Source organism: Temnothorax americanus, unplaced genomic scaffold, assembly GCF_048541705.1.
Source record: "Temnothorax americanus isolate GAGA-0224 unplaced genomic scaffold, ASM4854170v1 Scaffold28, whole genome shotgun sequence".
Taxonomy (NCBI): domain Eukaryota; kingdom Metazoa; phylum Arthropoda; class Insecta; order Hymenoptera; family Formicidae; genus Temnothorax; species Temnothorax americanus.
The window spans coordinates 1,182,311-1,199,325 of NW_027509421.1; the positions used below are offsets into that span (position 1 = coordinate 1,182,311).

General features: G+C 48.2%; 1 protein-coding gene across 3 annotated transcripts in view; it reads right to left on the bottom strand.

The window, feature by feature from the left end:
• Positions 1 to 17,015, bottom strand: part of LOC143899603 (pseudouridylate synthase RPUSD2) — a 121,516-nt gene that overhangs the window by 10,730 nt on the left and 93,771 nt on the right. For all 3 annotated transcript variants that reach the window (XM_077409995.1, XM_077409994.1, XM_077409996.1), the window contains one exon: positions 10,400 to 10,622. In XM_077409995.1, the coding sequence (XP_077266121.1) occupies positions 10,400 to 10,622 (223 nt within the window). The remainder of the gene's footprint in view (positions 1 to 10,399; positions 10,623 to 17,015) is intronic.

Consider the following 17,015-nt stretch of genomic DNA (forward strand, 5'->3'; position numbering starts at 1 on the left):
CGCACACGAGAGCCGAAATATATATGTACTACGTATACAAAATCGAGAATATGCAACTTCTATCTTCCAATTGGCTGACACGATATTATGCAACCTCACAACAAAAGGCAATAAATCGCTTCCGTCTCGTATAAATCACATTTCCGCACCAAACATTTCGGGTTCGCCGCTCTCAAAGTATCTCTTCGCCTGTGCATATACATACACGCGCGCGCGCGCCGTGCGTACCTTAAAGTTCGCGACGGAATTTCGAAGCGTGTCACGTGAAGGGAACATTAAATCACATATATATTCCGTTCCGTCGAGATATTAGCGAAAATAAAGTTCACGTTCTAACAAATAATACGATATTATAAATCAAATGTATGAAATATCCGACTCCCCTGTATTTCAGATCCAATTGGCAAAGTTATTTGATACGCGACGAGTCGCGGTCTCACATATTGAGAGCCGCCGCGCCAGCCATCAGCTCTCTCTTTATCCGAAATTCTGATGTTATTTCGTCTGAAAGCATTCTCGAGTTAACTATAACCATTAAAATGTCGCGTGCCACAGTTCTTCGCCTATCCGTCTCGCCGTCGTTCGCTCGCGTGACATTCGAAAGGTGCGACGACATAACAATCGGTTTGCGTGCCACGGGAACGAGCGACGTCCTGAGTGCGCCATCCAAATTTAACGCGGGTCACATGCCGCAGCGACACACAGCGACGCGTCGTCTCCGGACAAGATATATAGGTACGCGCGTCGAGAGGACAGAGATCGCAAAGAGCGCGCGGCGATGCAAGAGCGCGACGATATATTATTGCGGAGCCCCCGGAGGAGCGCGGGGAAATTATTGTTTGCTATGCGTTTGCTAATTCGGCAAGGCGATGCCGCGACGGCCTGCCGAATTTATTTTCGGCCCAGTCGACCGCAATAAACGGCACCTCGCGAAAACACGAGTCCGCGGATGATCGAGGACGGAGGGAGCGCGTCAAGCACCCAGTCGCTTTGACGGAGATTCCTCCGCGTTAATTTAACGCGCCGCGACTGACCGCGGCCGCGAGAGAGGCTGCGGGCGAAAAAGATCGCGTTCCGCCTGGACCGATATCTCGTTACAAGCGGAATCATTGTGAGCGAGGTTTTGAACAATTAACCAGAATGTATACGGGACGCATGTTTGTGTTATCACGCGCGCGTTGCGTTTCCCAGCCGCTTCGACGTCGCGGATGAGAGATATGGACGCGTTAAATGCACACGTCGGGTCACACGAGGAAGCTTCGCCGAATGATTATTGCAGCGCGCATACGCTTTTCCGCGACCGCGACGCGCCCGGTTGCGAATAAATCGGTAGAAATCCAAGGAAGCGTACGGAAAATGATTTTATAATGAGTGAATTTAGCGAAATTTCGGCGCACACCCGCGCGAGTATGTAGGTAGTTCTATATATGAATCGAATAATATTGACTCTGCCGGCGCGCGGTCGACGTTGATGCACGGGGCGTTCCCGATATTTTCCGTTCAAAACGAATGTTTATTTTGCCGATTTTAAATTCTATGCGATATTAAATCATATGCAACGCCTATTTATATAAATATTTGAAACGTGTCGCACAGCTCCGTTACGCTTTATTTTTTACCGCACTATTTGGTGATCAAATGTGTAGAGGATTTATGTTACTGTAAACAGAAATGTTTATAGAATTATACGTAACGCATTACCTGGTATTTGCATAAATTTCTATATACAGTCCTACATTATAACTAAATAATATTGACTCTACCTTCGCAATCACGCATTGCCATTTCGCTATGCGAACCGATGTTTACGTAACTCGACGCGTTTATCGCTCTATTATCTATTTTATAATGCGGAAGGATGTGGAAGGTTTTCATCAGCTTTTCACGGTCATCCGCGCGCGTTCGCGCATCTACGTTCTTGTCAAAAATAATTTCAAGCGTAATGGAGCGCTCGTGCGGTATTTAATCTGCACAGGAGCGCGGCAAACGGGAATGCTTGCGACATCAAAATTTCAAGGCGCATAATTTCGGTGTAACAGCATCAATGGTACGCAACGTGTGCGAGAGAAAAGCTTTACGCGTCACGTTACGCGCGGACACCGTCGACCCCTGTGCGCGCACTCCAATTAATACATAACTCACATAATTAATATATGAATGTAATCGCGTTCCGAGTTCCACCGCTATAGCCCCCCGTCGCGACCGATCATAACGGCAAACAGCGAGGGAAAGAGAAAGAGAGAGAGAGAAAGAGCAACATCTCCCTCCCGCTTGTAATTGTATCACTCCGTATTTCGGAGCGGAGCCGCTTCCGAGGAGATTTCGTCGACTCGGCTAAATTTATGGTAACGATATTCTAACGAAATCAGCGCGAGTCGCCCCGTGGGAATTCACCGACGATCAACTTTTACGTAACGAGTCATCATCGGCCGCTAGATTAGATCTCCGTGAAACATCGATCGAATCTGCCGTCAGTTTTTACCACGCGAATCTTCAATGCGAGGAGATTTTTAAAGAAGCTACGTGAGAGATATCCGTTCAATATATTATACTAATGCTATTTTTTCAGACAATTGCACGTTTATTACTGCGCCATTATTATAATTCTAATGTCTCTATCGTAAAATCGTTACCAGCTGTCATTTGGGGTAACGACGTATTCAATAAAATCGCGACCGTTCATAGAGAACCGATTTAACTGGTGTGCTACTACCTTCCGCCGTGGAACCGGTAACAGCTTCATGCATGAAACATCGATTCGGTCCAATACGCTTTGATGTGTCAAAGCGATCTCTGCTTATCGTGGAGACCGCAGCTATAGTGACTATTCGAATTTACCCGCCCGAACTATCAAGTCCTATACCGGGACGAATGCTCGTACAATGAATAACGCGATTATCGAGAAACAGATCGGCTAACTAGACTGACTTATATCGGCAGTTAATTGTCTACTCGTTGACGTCGACTTCCCGCAAGATCTCGCAGTCAGCTGTCCAACTCTATTGCGATTATCTCAGTTAACAATAACGGTATGATAACAATATGATCTGAAACTGTAACCGTTACCTGTAATAATCGACTCGAATCAGAAGTATTTCGTTTCATATGGAGTTCCATATGGATAATTAGAAATATATTTTTTTAAATACATCCATGGTTCTGTATACATTAAACTCAATATCTATGCTGTGCAATTTTACTTTATCACATGATCTGCAACTCTTCTTTATTCCCGCAATTCTCGATTGTCATCCGTAGAAAATCCGTTCGGCTATCTCTCGAGAAAGGATTTTTCCCAAGGCTCATTATCTACTTTCTGAAGTAGCATCGCGCGATCTCGCTTCGTTAGGCCCGAACAGACAGGTCGATTCAGTGCCGCGGTTAAAATTTCCCAAAGGCACAAAGGACCGCGCGGACATAAAACGATTATCGAGCGATCAAACCGCGGGGATAGATTTCGTCCCGGCGAAGCTCAGCGGCAAGCGGGGTAGATCGTTAATTTCGCCGAATTGCAGGCGAATCCCGGGATCTTGTCACGGTGGAATGCGCTCTCGAGACACACCCCACAGGAACACTTGCATCAGGAATTTAGACAAGAGAACCCAAGACGGACGGCCTTCGTCGCGAAAGGAGCAAGACTTGACCGATTGATATAAAGGACCGTGGGGAAGGGGGGGACGCGGCCGAGTTAATTGCAGTTAGAAACTGTCAAGTTCCGAGACCTAGGCTACCTGGCCTAGATCACTCTCGAAAAACACTGTATATAATGCCGTGCACACGATTGTGACTACGTTGACGTTATCTCCTTCAGTTGTTCCTCTATTAGTGATGTACGTGACTATCTAAGTATATTTGATTGCAATTTATGTGTAAATTGATAAGATACTGTCGTAGGACTGGTCTTCAACGACATAACATTCAATGTAGCTAACAAAACTTGTCTTCATACCGCGTATTATACGAGAAAGAAGATTAATTATCTCCCAATCTTACTCGCTTAAAATAACCGAGAACGCCAGACGGGATTCGTATACTTATTCAATGCTCGTTAAGTCGATATCCGCCGGTTGTTCAACGTCGCCAGACGAAAGTGTTTCTGACATATCGTTAGGGAAACAACGAGCGACGACGCGAATGCAAAGACGCAGGCAGATTATGTCAACCCGGGTCAACATCGCGGAATTCCTTCCGCGAGACGCGTTCGCAGTGTCGAATTAGAATTCCATGAGAATCCTCTATTACTTTGAGCATGCACATAGGTAAACTCGTCGCGCACTCCTGGACACACAGATCGTAAGACGGAGGCGGTGACTTCCTCGGCGGTAATAGACGGCGTCTCTCCTTCTCGCCAATTTCAAATTACCTCGTGACCGCTAAATCTACTGGGAGATTAATCCATCGCAAATTATACGTTAGCCGAGCGCGGTTAGCCACCGTGAGAAAAAAAAGCGCCACGCGGTCCTCGTTCCGCGATGGAAGGAGGTAATCTCCTTTCTCCGCCTAATCTTCACCTCTGTGAAAAAGACCGTCCTGTCGCGTTTTCTCACGATCCTTCAATCGGTACATAATGAAGTATACCCCTCGAATTCGCGATATTATCACGCGCGTGTCGCAAAATTCAGACATTTCTTTCAATCACATTACGCTTTCCCTCATACGGACGCATTTAGTTGAGCGGTTTATCGGTTCTGCCATCGCGTAAAATGAATCAATTTTCACGCGAGCTAGCCGGAAGTGAACGGGAGCCTTGGCAAAACCCCGAAGGCTTACGGAGAGCAAGCAGCGGCGGCGCGGCAGAGAGACGGCGCCCGGGCGGGTGTGATGCACGGGGGTGATAGAGAAGCGTGTCGCGGGTCGAGGGCGCGACTGGAGGTCCGGCGACAGGTTGATTTATTAGCGTGGACCGGGGGTGCACGATGGTATCGCGACGGAGGTTGGAGGTCGGGCACCTCCTTCTGCGCTTCACCCTAGTGTTCGCAACACGTAAGGAGAGTGCCCCCGCAGGTGTCCTGCCTTATCGTTCGCGGATCGCGCATGGATTTCCATGTTCTAGTCCAGGGGTGCATGGCGCCCGGCATTTTCCACGACGTGCCTGGTTTTAATTCTGGTTTATATCCTCGGCCGACCCGCGAGTGAAATTCGCGCGAGATCTCACGGCTGTCTTCTTTCACGCTCGCTACCTCCGCGCTTCGGTCTTTCGTCATATCGCGTTACGTCGCGTTACTTTAATACGGTTCGGTTGCGCACCCCTGCTCCCCTAGCTTCTTGCACCGCCACGGCATCATGCGTCTTCGCGATCGATCTTCGCGCTGATTACCCTCCGCTCGTGACTCGGCCAAATCCGCCGAGAGTCGATCAGAAAGCGGATATTAACCGAATTACTTCTTCAACGAACGTTATACGACGAGGATTCCGCAAGACGTTTCCACAAGACGTTCCGCGAGATATGTTCCGCGCGAGGATGGAGATGGTGACACGATCGATATTGCGAGAAGAAGCTCGGGAAGATTAATCGTTTGGAAGGCGGAAGAGAGGCGCATCCTATTCTACGCGCCGCGCCGTTACGTTGCCGATGCATCGACGGGGACCAATTCTCCTGCGAAATTACACGGCGCTGACGGTGAAGCGGATCGCTCGCCTACCGAGAGGCTCTTCCGGCTAATTGAATCATCCCACCGAATTTCCCGCATCACCGGGAGGGACGCGAGAGAGAGAAAAGAGAGAGAAAGAGAGAGAGAGAGCGCTTGTAACAACGTGGCACGTAGAACCGGGAAACGTTCCCGGTTCCCGAGGAACGATCCCGGAATGAAGGCCGGCGGCGAGAGCTGAGCTCGACGCTCGTCACGCCCACAAGTTTTCTCCAAAGACTTTTGAGAGGCTATTCTGGACCATCGATCGCGGATACCACGGACGTCGGGACTTTAATTGAAAAATGGTAGCGGTAAACGATGCGTCTCTCTGCTGCCGCTGAAGCGTCCGCTCTCTGGCGCTGCACAGGCTGCGCTTCGTCGTGAAGAAGCTATTATTTCTGACAATACGTCGAAAGCGATTCGCCGTGCGTGGCGAAACCTTCAGATCTCTATCTCCGTTCCGCGGAGTTAATAATTAGCTGGTCGCCCACGGCCACCGTGTTCTACAGATAATAATCGAACACATCCATGCAATTTCCATTCTATTAACATAGACCTTCTGTTTCTTGTCACTTGACGTAAGAAAGTAAAACTTCTTCCCCGTTGCCGGCGGCGGATCAGGGACGCGTTTTTCCGACATGAATGACTGAAGAAAACGTGCGATAACGTGCCACGACGCGCCTCGCTCGTTACATCAATTACCGCGACGGGGACGGCGATCGAGCGTTCGCGGGAATCGATTAACCCGGCAGTTCTCGTGAGGACTCGCGTCGCGCAAACACCGCTTTGTTTACCAGGTGATTCACGGCTACTTTAGGAAGCGATTTGCCGGATTCGCGCGATGGGAATCGACACGGTGATGGATGCCCCGAACGGAATGCCGGCCGCGGTTGCGAAAGGTCTCGCGTTATCCAGCCGTGTCGTCCAAGCGCGATTGCGACACTCCACGATCGTGTCCTTCGCGTATCTGCACCGTCGAACGTGCGAGCGACGCCGGTGTCCTTCGAGGCATATCGGTCGCCGTTTCAGCTTTCTCGCCCTCGAGGCGAGATTACCAAAGTCGTTTTTCCTTCGCGCTTCCTTTCCTCTCAGCCGCCGTGAATCCCTCTCTCTCCCCCCCCCCCCCCCGAAAGAGAACACGCTGTTGGTAGGAAAACACCGGGGACTTTTCCTTCGTCCTCTCGAGTTACGGATGGCCCGAGGAATTTCACGGCTGTGATCAAACGGCGATTCGAGCGGATGATGTCAACGTAGGAGTTCTCGAGAAAAACAAAACGATGCGATATAAACGGCAATTTATAGCCGGGAGGCAACATTTTCGAAAGAAAGAATCTGTTAAATTTGTAATGTCAATTATTTATATTCAATTTGAGTCATTTTTAACCATTCCTAATAGATCCGCCTTCTGCTGCTCCTGATCAATACAAAGTTAATTTAACTAAACCAATATAATTGAACTAATATTGTTTCGTGTTAAAATAATAAATTTTGACACACACACACACACATAGTAGTTAACAGTAACAAAATAGTATTTAACTTAAAATATTGGTTTAAATTTTGCCCTTTAATATTTAACAGCGTAGAAGAACGCGAAAGAATCTAGAGAACACGTTTAAATTTTATACTTTAGATTGGACGATTAATTAGCAACGCGTACCAATGCGATAACGGTATTATCTTGAGAGAATATAATTATATTTGAATTATTTAGCGGGAACAATATATACACAAGTTACCGGCAACACGCGGCCGAGCGCGAGACATTTCTCTTTCGCGCGAAAATTCACGGCGACCGCGAGCTAATTCCCTCGGGCGCATTCTCGCCGGGAAAATGCTCCTCTTCGCGAGCGTGACAATGGCGGCTTGCAAAACTTTCGCGAGTGCATATACCGAGACGTGACAACAACCGGCGAGTAATATCAGCGACGGCACAGGTGCGGTATTACCACCGCCGCCAATTTATTTTCCATCCATCTCCGCAATTGTTCCGACTATCGTAACAACCCACGATGTTCGGCGCGATGTTGCTTCTCCCCCATATTTGGATTCCGTCTTTATGCAACGCGCGCGTAACGTAATTGCTCCGCGATAACGTATATAAATAACGAAACGGGGGAGCCGTCGCGTCGGTCGTTGTTGGTCGCGCGCACCCGCGATGCAAAACTCCCACGACTGACCTAGATTACACTCGCGATCCCCGTTTTTAATTGCGAAGTTTTAATCGTGGAAAGACAACGTGTCTCGCGGTATCGCGCGGCGATCGACGAGACGCTTCACTCGCGTTCGAGCGTTTTAATTGCGAAGAATCGCACGGTTGTGTTCGCGTGTCCGGAGAGTCACCTTATCTCCCAAATGCACCTTTTTTTTTTTACGATCCCCCGACGACGTCACGCGATATGCATCTCATTGTTTATTACTAGCGGCCAGGCGACCACATTCTGTTCCCCGGTCGGCCTCCACCCGATTAACTTCGCTCACCCATCGGAAACTCAATCGACGCGCCAGAAACTCGCCCGGAGGCGAGTTTTACCGCGCCGTCAGTCAGCTTGCACGTCTCCGCGTCGGCGTGAAAAATCGACGTGGAAAGAAAAAATAAAAATATCCCTCTCGCGAGCGACGAATTAACTCCGGAATTTGCCCATTATAATGACGGCGGGAGACACGCGGCGAAAATGTAGGACACGAGTGGTCCGCGTGTCGCGAGCGCGCGCCTGAAAAGTACAATTGCCCAGGATAATTGCTGGAATTATCATGCAAGCGCGAGCGAACCGTATTAGCGGCGCGCGAGATGTGAAATAATTTAATCCAGCTTCCGTACGTCAGCGAGGATTGCCGCCGCCACTCGCGACGAACGGCGACGACGGAAGCAGAGAGAGTTCATATTTCGTTCACTTATTTTTTTTCTCCTTTCCAATTCGAAATACGACGCGCGTTCATCTTTCCGAGGCATCTCTTTTCTCGAGACTTCTCCGCGTTCCTATCTCGAATGACGGAGCAGAAGCTCGCGGGCGCATCCACACGTTCCTATGCGATAACCGGCGCCGATATAGCGGGCCGAGCCTCGTTGAGCGTCGGAGCGTTTAAAAACGCTCTCGAGAGGCGGCGCGCTCGTGTGGCTTATTAGATTCTTATATATCCGTGCCAAGGATATAATCACACGAGTCCCGGCCATGTGGTTCCCGGCCTCGTGCGCACGCGGAGGATTCGCCGAGGCTCCCTCTTATCTACGCCGCTCCGACGAGTAAGGAGAGGCGGATGATTTACGAGTTCGTTGGACCTCTACCGCCGCAGCCATTCGACCGACACGCCATCGTTGCGCGCGTTTCCTGCGCGGTTATACATCGTCCTGACCTTCGCGGATATCGCGTCCAGTCTTTACTTTAGTTAACTTCGAAAAGCCAAGAGGGACGCGCCGGGTCACTCGTCCTCTCGAGGCGTCCCGAAATATTACAGACGGCCACGACTCTTCTCTCGCGCTCTCTACCCGCTTCCGTCCATCTTCCCACGTTGCGAATAACGGATGCTGCGCTCTGGCGTGTGCGAATTAAACCGTTTATACACGGATTATGCATTTTAGACTTCTGTTACAAGCAACCGCTGTAATCCCTGCACTAATCCGATGTTGCCCGCCTTTAGCTGAGCCGCTTTCCAGCACGCATGCGTTTCCGTCTCGTGTAAATCAACTAAATTTGATCCGCATTAGATACCTTCCTCGCATATAATGCAACGTAACGCGCAAACACAGCTCGCTCGCCGGGCTGAGCCGTCGATCGCATTTCGCGTTACGTCATATCCTCCATCGGGTGGATATATCCGTGGCGGCAGATGAGAACGCGTTAGCTAAAAATATATAACGTGCGAAATAAGGATGATCCTTCTCAGCGCGCGGTATAGCTTGTCGATCACAATGATACATCGCGTTCCGCGCTCGCGCGGGCGAAACAAGGCTCTAAGCGGTTAAACTCGGAAATTCCCGAAATTAAACCCGATCTCATTTGCGCGCGCCTCTGACAAGGCTCGCCAAATTCCCGGGGCTCTTCTGAAATCAAAGTAAATTCCTGCGGAAGCTAACCTGGATTTATACGGGGCCAATAGGCATCGTTAAATATGTATACGCCGCCGGAGCTGTATGCCCGACGTATAGGCCGAAATTCCCGCGTCGACCGATAAACAAGCTACCCCGCTTCGATAAAAAGTGGATTTAAAGCGTACCCGAGAAACCCCGACGTTGTACGTGTCTCGTGTGCGCCCGATATAAATAGATAAAGGAACGTGCCTTTTACATCGAATAACACGTACAGCACTTTGGTGTTATGAAATGCCAGTTTAAAATATGCACTCGCAATTTACTAAATTCCATTTAAAAAAAAAAAAAGGAAGAAAAAATAGCGAGTATTGTCCGTTTTTTTTTAACATCGCGAGATTGCATTTTCGCGACCAAATAAGCGGTCCAAAATATAGAAACTGAACTCAACGTTAATTCCGTACAAGCGCAATTTTCTCTTCATTCCGCAGCTCGATGCCGTCGATCGTCGCGCGATTCAATCAAACTTTAGTCACGAGTCTCGACGGCGCTTTTCTCACAATAGTCACTTGACATTTTCCGCGAGAAGTCGCGAGGACGGGCTCTCGCGCCGGCGACGACGACGACGACGACGACGACGGGTGACAAACGCTCGCAAAAATCAATTGCACCGTGCACGACGTAAGGGGGGGGGAGAAGAGAACGACACGGCCGACCCGCTTCCGGTAGAACGTTCACGTACCTGTGGACGACGTTAGCCAGGAGATCGTTGTGCCGTAACCTGTAATCGACGTCCACCTTTTGATAGTTGACCGTGAGGGTGCCGGCGCGAATACATCTCTCGTATTCCTCGGCTGGATGGGCACGGAATTCCCTCGCGAAGACCTCCAGGATCTTCTCGCCGACCCATCGACCTTTCGTGAATGTCGTGAAGGTAAAGTAATAGGGATATACCTTACGGAGACCTGAAACACACATCAGCGCCGGGGAGCGACCATGAAGACGAGGATGAGAAAGAGAACGATAATTACTTGGAATATCCCGTAAGCCGTCTTTAAATGTCATGCACGGAGGTTTAACGGGGGCTATATTAGTCACGTTGCGAAACGCGATTCGCGCGATCGCCGGCGGGCGCTTGTCCGCAATTAATTGGAGATTAGCATCCGAGCTGGGCGCCTCGGAGCCGTGCTCCAAGGCGAACGGGCGAAGTGTGAATTATATACGAGAATATGATATCTCTCATGGATGCGGAATCACATAATAAATCATATTGCGGCAGATATATACATATAAAAATGTCGCTGTTATTTGCGAATCTATTACACCGCGTTCCGCGCCGCTGCAAGGATGATTTTGCTCTCGAGCGGGCAAAATCTACGTCGGGGATTAACATAAAAAGTCGATCGCGTCTTTCTTATTCGTATCTCTCGGCGAGATAAAAAGAAGAGGGGAAAAGGACGTATTTAAATTTCTGGAACATCCTGTTACTCCGATAGCGATTGACTTGGAGATTTTTCGTGCTTTAAATTGCTTCTTGCGCGCGGAACCGCGCGTTATTTCCGGATTTTGCTTCCCCTCTCACCCTTCCGCGTTAAGTGGAAATTAATCCGTCGGTTCGAATCTTCGTTACGCGTCACCCTCAAATGAGATTTTCGTCCGGAGAGAGAGAAAAGCGAGGCGAGTCGGGAAGTTGATTAATAAGCCCGAATAAGAGGAATAATTTTCTCAGCTTCCTCGCGCGAGAGAGAGAGAGAGAGAGAGAGAGAGAGAGAGAGAGAGAGAGAGAGAGAGAGAGAGAGAGAGAGAGAGAGATCCCCGGGAGCGCGCGGGGTTAATGGAAGATATACAGCGCTTTATGAATTCACGCGCGCGCCATATCGCTCTCGCTTGATTGAATAATTTGATACCTTTAAAACTTATTCCCCCCTGATATATTATCCCGCTCGCGTTTCTCCATCGTCCTCCGTCGTTCTCGAGTAATTTTATTAGTCGCGTCGGTATATATATATACGGAAACAGTTAATATATATAAATCGAGTGGCGAAACGGACGTAAACGTACTGCTCGCCGTTACCGGCTTTAAGAGAGACACTCCTGAGAATTTTACGACCCCGAAACGGTTCCCTTCATTGTCCATCGACCATCCTGAAAGTAGTTCGCCACGTTTCGAAACGTGCTGCACGTCTCACGAACAAGTCTCTCGCTTTGGGACTCGTGTCCGAGCGATTTCCGCGCTTTATTCCGGTCAGAAAAAAAATTAATACCGCGAGGAGGTTTGATTAATGTCCCGTCGCCGCGTCCAGTCGCGTCAAAGGAGCTTTTTTTTTCCGATAGCATGCTCGTTATTTAAAAGACAGCCTGTCTATAGGGGATTAATGAACGTTTGACATTTGAAATGAAAAGAGCATGGAATTACTCCGCGCTTCATATCGTGTTTGACATAAATGTTTCGTTGAAAAAAAAGAGGAGAGATATATTTTTACTTAGTCTCCACATGTATTCCAATCCGCTACTGTCGCAATTTTCAACTGCACCGTACGTCCGAGGCGGAAAAATTAATTTATTCTAGCTAGTCGAGTCCTTGCGGGAACAGAAATAAGCGGGAGTTCGCCGCATTACACAAAAGTCTTTTCATTCGGTCGACGAAGGAAAATTGGAGACGGAGAACAAAAACGCATTCGCGTCAAAGAGACCGCACGCGGTTTCTACTCCGGGCCGGATGAGCTGGCAGTGGCCTGGCCTTTGTGCGAGATCTAAATCGGCGCGCGAGTAGAAGATCCTGAATAAATAGAAACAGTTTCGCGAGGGATAGAAAAACCCCTCGTATTCTCGCCCGGTTGAAGTTACTTTAATTAAATTGCCTTCGGAACGTCGACGACGGTACTCGACGGCAGGCACTCTTTGCCGGAACTATAAAAGAGGCGGAGGTCACATTTGACAATCGAAATGTCTCGAAAGAGCTAGCCGTGCTCTCAGGGCGTTCGGCACGGACCGAGTGAACGATTGATCCCTCTCGGGCTTTCGAGCTTTCGAGGAATGGAACCATCGGGACGCGGTCGTTTAGCCAAGAGCTTCTCGAGAAGCGGAAGGAAATCGTCTTCGCGCATACGAGGGAGGGGGGAAGAAACAAGCTCGAAGGAGAAAGGGAGAAAGAAGAAGAGCGAAACGAGCAAGAAAGGAAAAAAGAAGATTAGGCGATCTGCTTACAGACCGTGAAGAAGAGAGCTTCCCATCGACGTCGTCGCGCTGAGAAATATATCATCTTCAGAGAAGAATTCGTATTATGAAGAACGTCAAAAGTACTGGTTGATATAAATTGGTAATAAAAAAAATCGCTACAACATTGTCGCCGCACGCTGCATATCTCCTTTCTTATACAACTGTATATAACGAGATATCCTCGAATTAATGAGAACGTAATTAAGAATGACAAAATATCCAGTAACGTAGTAATTAACCGTAAAAAGTCGCCTTTTCCTCGGTTCGTTTAGTCTCAGACGATCGTGGATTCTATCGAATCCGCCGTGGCAACCGTGGCTTAAAGTAATTACGACGCTATTACACACCAATGGGACACGACCCGCCGTATTCATTGCAGCGGGCCGGTAATTGCCATGCGATGTCGAGGTTGTTCCCGAGACTCCCCGACATCTTATCCCCTGACAACCGCGCAATACTTTCTTTACTCCCTTTTGTTTCTCCTCGGCATCGCTCGCAGTATCCCCCCGCCGCCCGTTTTGCTCTGTAACATCATCCGTGCTCTCGGGGGGGTTTCCCCGTTCGATACTCTCTGCGCCAACGGAAAATCCGTCGGCGCGCCCGCAGAATTTCGCCCCAGAAATCTCTTTTCTCGTCGATGGCGAGACATCCCGATCCTTGCCTCTCGCCGATATACGTAGGAATTGATTTTCGAGAAACACCGAGCCGGAAAATGTTTGACGCAAGCGATTCGAGACGGAAGAGTCTTTTTCGAGAGCTTCGGTGCAAAGTCGCTGCGATTCGTAAGGTCGTGTTATATTACTGCTATTCAATATCGTTTTAATAATGTCTTTTACATTTCATACTTCAGTTAATTTTAAGGTAAACTAGAATGAAAATTAATCATCGAGATATTCGGAGAGTGAAAGATATGACGAATAAACCGAGATTATAGTTAACCGAGCCATCCAAATAGTGTATAATAATTGCCACACGCGTATAATATAATTAGATTTAACATTGAATAATCTTTACAAATTAAATCGGCCTCAAAATTCCTCTAGAATAGAGCGTCCTACCCGGCATTTTATTAGAACTCTTAACTCTATATAAGGGCAGCTACTAATTTTGTACAAAACAGAGTGATTCCTGGTATCGATTATCGGCCGCATCCGCCGCATCGAGCCGTGCTTTCAGAAAAGTCAAGGGGGAAACGAAGCCACGTCTCGTCGTGAGTCAGCTCACGGAGGTTACGGAGGGCTCGAGGGGTGAGCCCTGACGTCCCGCCCGTCTGGAACGACCGACGCCTTGTTTTACGAGTAGCAAACCAATGGCGGTGTCGTCGTGGGCCGCTTTGGGTTTCATTCGCTATCGATCGCTTGCCGACACACAACGTGGCACTCCGCGGCTCGCGTATATACGCACGGCCGTTTTTACAACGGGAGTAAACACACCCTCCGTTGCAGCTCGGCTCGCATTTTTACGATCGACCCTCTTCTCTCGTCCTCACCGTTCGAATGCCCCGCGCACAGCTGATCGCGGCAACGCGACACTCTCGTGACATTTTTAATCGAATTATACAAGATACAATTATAGGATCCGTAGAGATTACGGAAAAATAGTGGGGAAACGCGTCCATTCTCTTCTCAGAAAATACCAACATTTTTTGCCATTGTTAATGACATACAGCGATATTCTTGGCGATTCTCTAATTTAGAGAATTTAATAGTTGAATATATTTCTCTATTTATATCTGAGAGCAGAGATTTAATTTATTTGTCTGCTATCGGATATAATTCACGGTCGGACAAAGCAGACCGAACCGATCGAAGAGGAGAAGACCTCGGCAGGAGAAGGTCCCGCGAGAGAAATCCAGCTAAAATAATCGCATGTCCCTGCGAAATTCATGGGCGGTGTACTCTATTTGAGCGGTATCTGGATATCACTTAATATTTTGACATTCGAGTTTCCTCGGGAAGATTGTAAATACCATTTCGTGACCGGAAAAGGTCCTTAATGGCGTTACGCACCGTATGTAAATGTACGAAAAAACTTCGCGTGTATAACACACATCGCGAAAATATATCACCTGCACAGGCTGCGAGATACGCACGCGGAAACGGAATAGGATATGTGTGTAAAACCGAAACAATCTTCAAATCAGAGTTACAATTCACGTTCCGTATAATGTATTCCGTTCCGCGCTTCGAGCGTGCAACACACATCGGAGGGTTTTCCTACCTTTAAATACCGCGTAAAAATTCTCTCTTTCCTTTTGCCAATCCAGTTACCCGCATATAAATCTTGCACCCACACCTGTCAAAGGCGCGTATATGTGTAACCGATTCACTCGCGTCTCGGAGATCCGTGCATTTAATATCTTTCGGAAATCGACCATCCTGTTACATACGTCAATACCGCGGCCGTTACACTTTTATTCCCCGGCGTTCTCGCGCATTCAAACAAACGGCGATAATAAAATATGACTTAAACCGGTCGCGATCCTACTCTCGAAATACCGTATCGATCTCTCTCCGCTTGTACATGTATAATTCATAACACCCCGGCGCGTTTCGCCCTCCACATATGGGAGAGGCGAGGGAGTGCGAGGGAGAAAGGTAATCGCATGGCATATTTCCAAAGTGGGTGTGCGTTTCCGCGCGCATATACGCGTACACACATAAATGTTTTATCATCCTCCAAATCCTTAACCGTGGCTCTGTCGCCAGTCGTCAAGTAAAAAACCGCCAGCTGTTTATTTCACATAACACGCATAAAGCGCGTATCTCCATATGCGACCGCGAATGGTGCTGGAAAGGGGCCCATACGGTTGAAATGCGATGCCGTTTACGGAGGATGTTGCATATCGGACATACAGGGTGACCGCAAGTCTGCGCACAAGCGCCACGTGATAAATAAAATCCATCGATCGAGGCGTGTGAACGTATCGTTTTCTTAACGAGAACTTAATTGAATTCCGCGCATCTCTCTTTGGGGGGGGGGGGGGGGGGGTTTTTTTCTCAAAACGTGCGTTCGATATCGTACATTTCCGTGACCGAGCGTTATCGCGAGGGCGGCACTCGCACAAATTTACAGTCACGCTCGCTGTGCATCGCGCACGACGCTCGATGTGCGTTGTCCCACGGATCCATCGCGCCGCACGCGAATTTCGTGTAATCTCGATACCCCGCCGACGTTCGCCAGTAAATTCCGGGGCTTGTGTTACCCGTCTGCGGGTGCGGGCGTGTATAATTCGCGCGGAGATAAGATTAGACGAGTGGTTGTGAACCGCGGTGAGTAAAACGTGGAGAGATACAGAGGAGATTTATCGTTGTGAAACCGGATAATAAGGCATTGTATAAAAATTAATCGCGACCGAGATCGACGCAGGTGCTTCGCGATGACAGGACGAGATTTTGCACGCTTATTACGAGAGGTAATAATACACGCCAATCTTCGTTCACGCGAGTCGACAAGTAAAACCGCTATCGGGAAATCGAAATAAGAAAAGCCTGCAGCGGAACTGGCTGGATCGAAAATATTAATCGCACTTCAATCACCGTGTCATGTCGCTGTGCGCGCGAAATTTTCTACTTATAGCGCGGACTGATCTCTGACCGAGCGTTACTACTTACAGGAGTAATATACCGTTACGGGCCAACCTACGCGAGCCCTTATCTCTCAATAAATCTTGCGTGACGATTCCCGTGGCAATAAACAATCGTGTGTTATTTTTAGCGAAATGAGAAATCTCGGCGTTGCCCGATATATCGCGAGTTATATCTCCTGGTGAATGGAATAAAAAATACGTGTTGTGTCGTTAACGCTTTCGCGCGCGTGCGTCCAGCGTTTTCTCGGGTTAAGGACGTTCTCTCGTCCTTATACTAAAGAAAATCGATTTTCTTTACATTTTCTTGAAACTGTGAATATACGTTAATTTAGGTGTGCTTTATGCCTGGTATAACGTTCAGTACCTCTTCCGGTATAAAAAATCAAGATACTGAGCCTCAAAGTTTCAACTTTTACTAATGAAAAGGTTTTTCAGGCCAAACGGTAAGAGATACGAGGTTGGCCAAGAAAACCAAAGTTGCTCCTCTCGTCGAGTTCTATAAGGAAAAAATGCCAAAACTAAAAAAAAATTAAATTTAAAAATTTTTTTG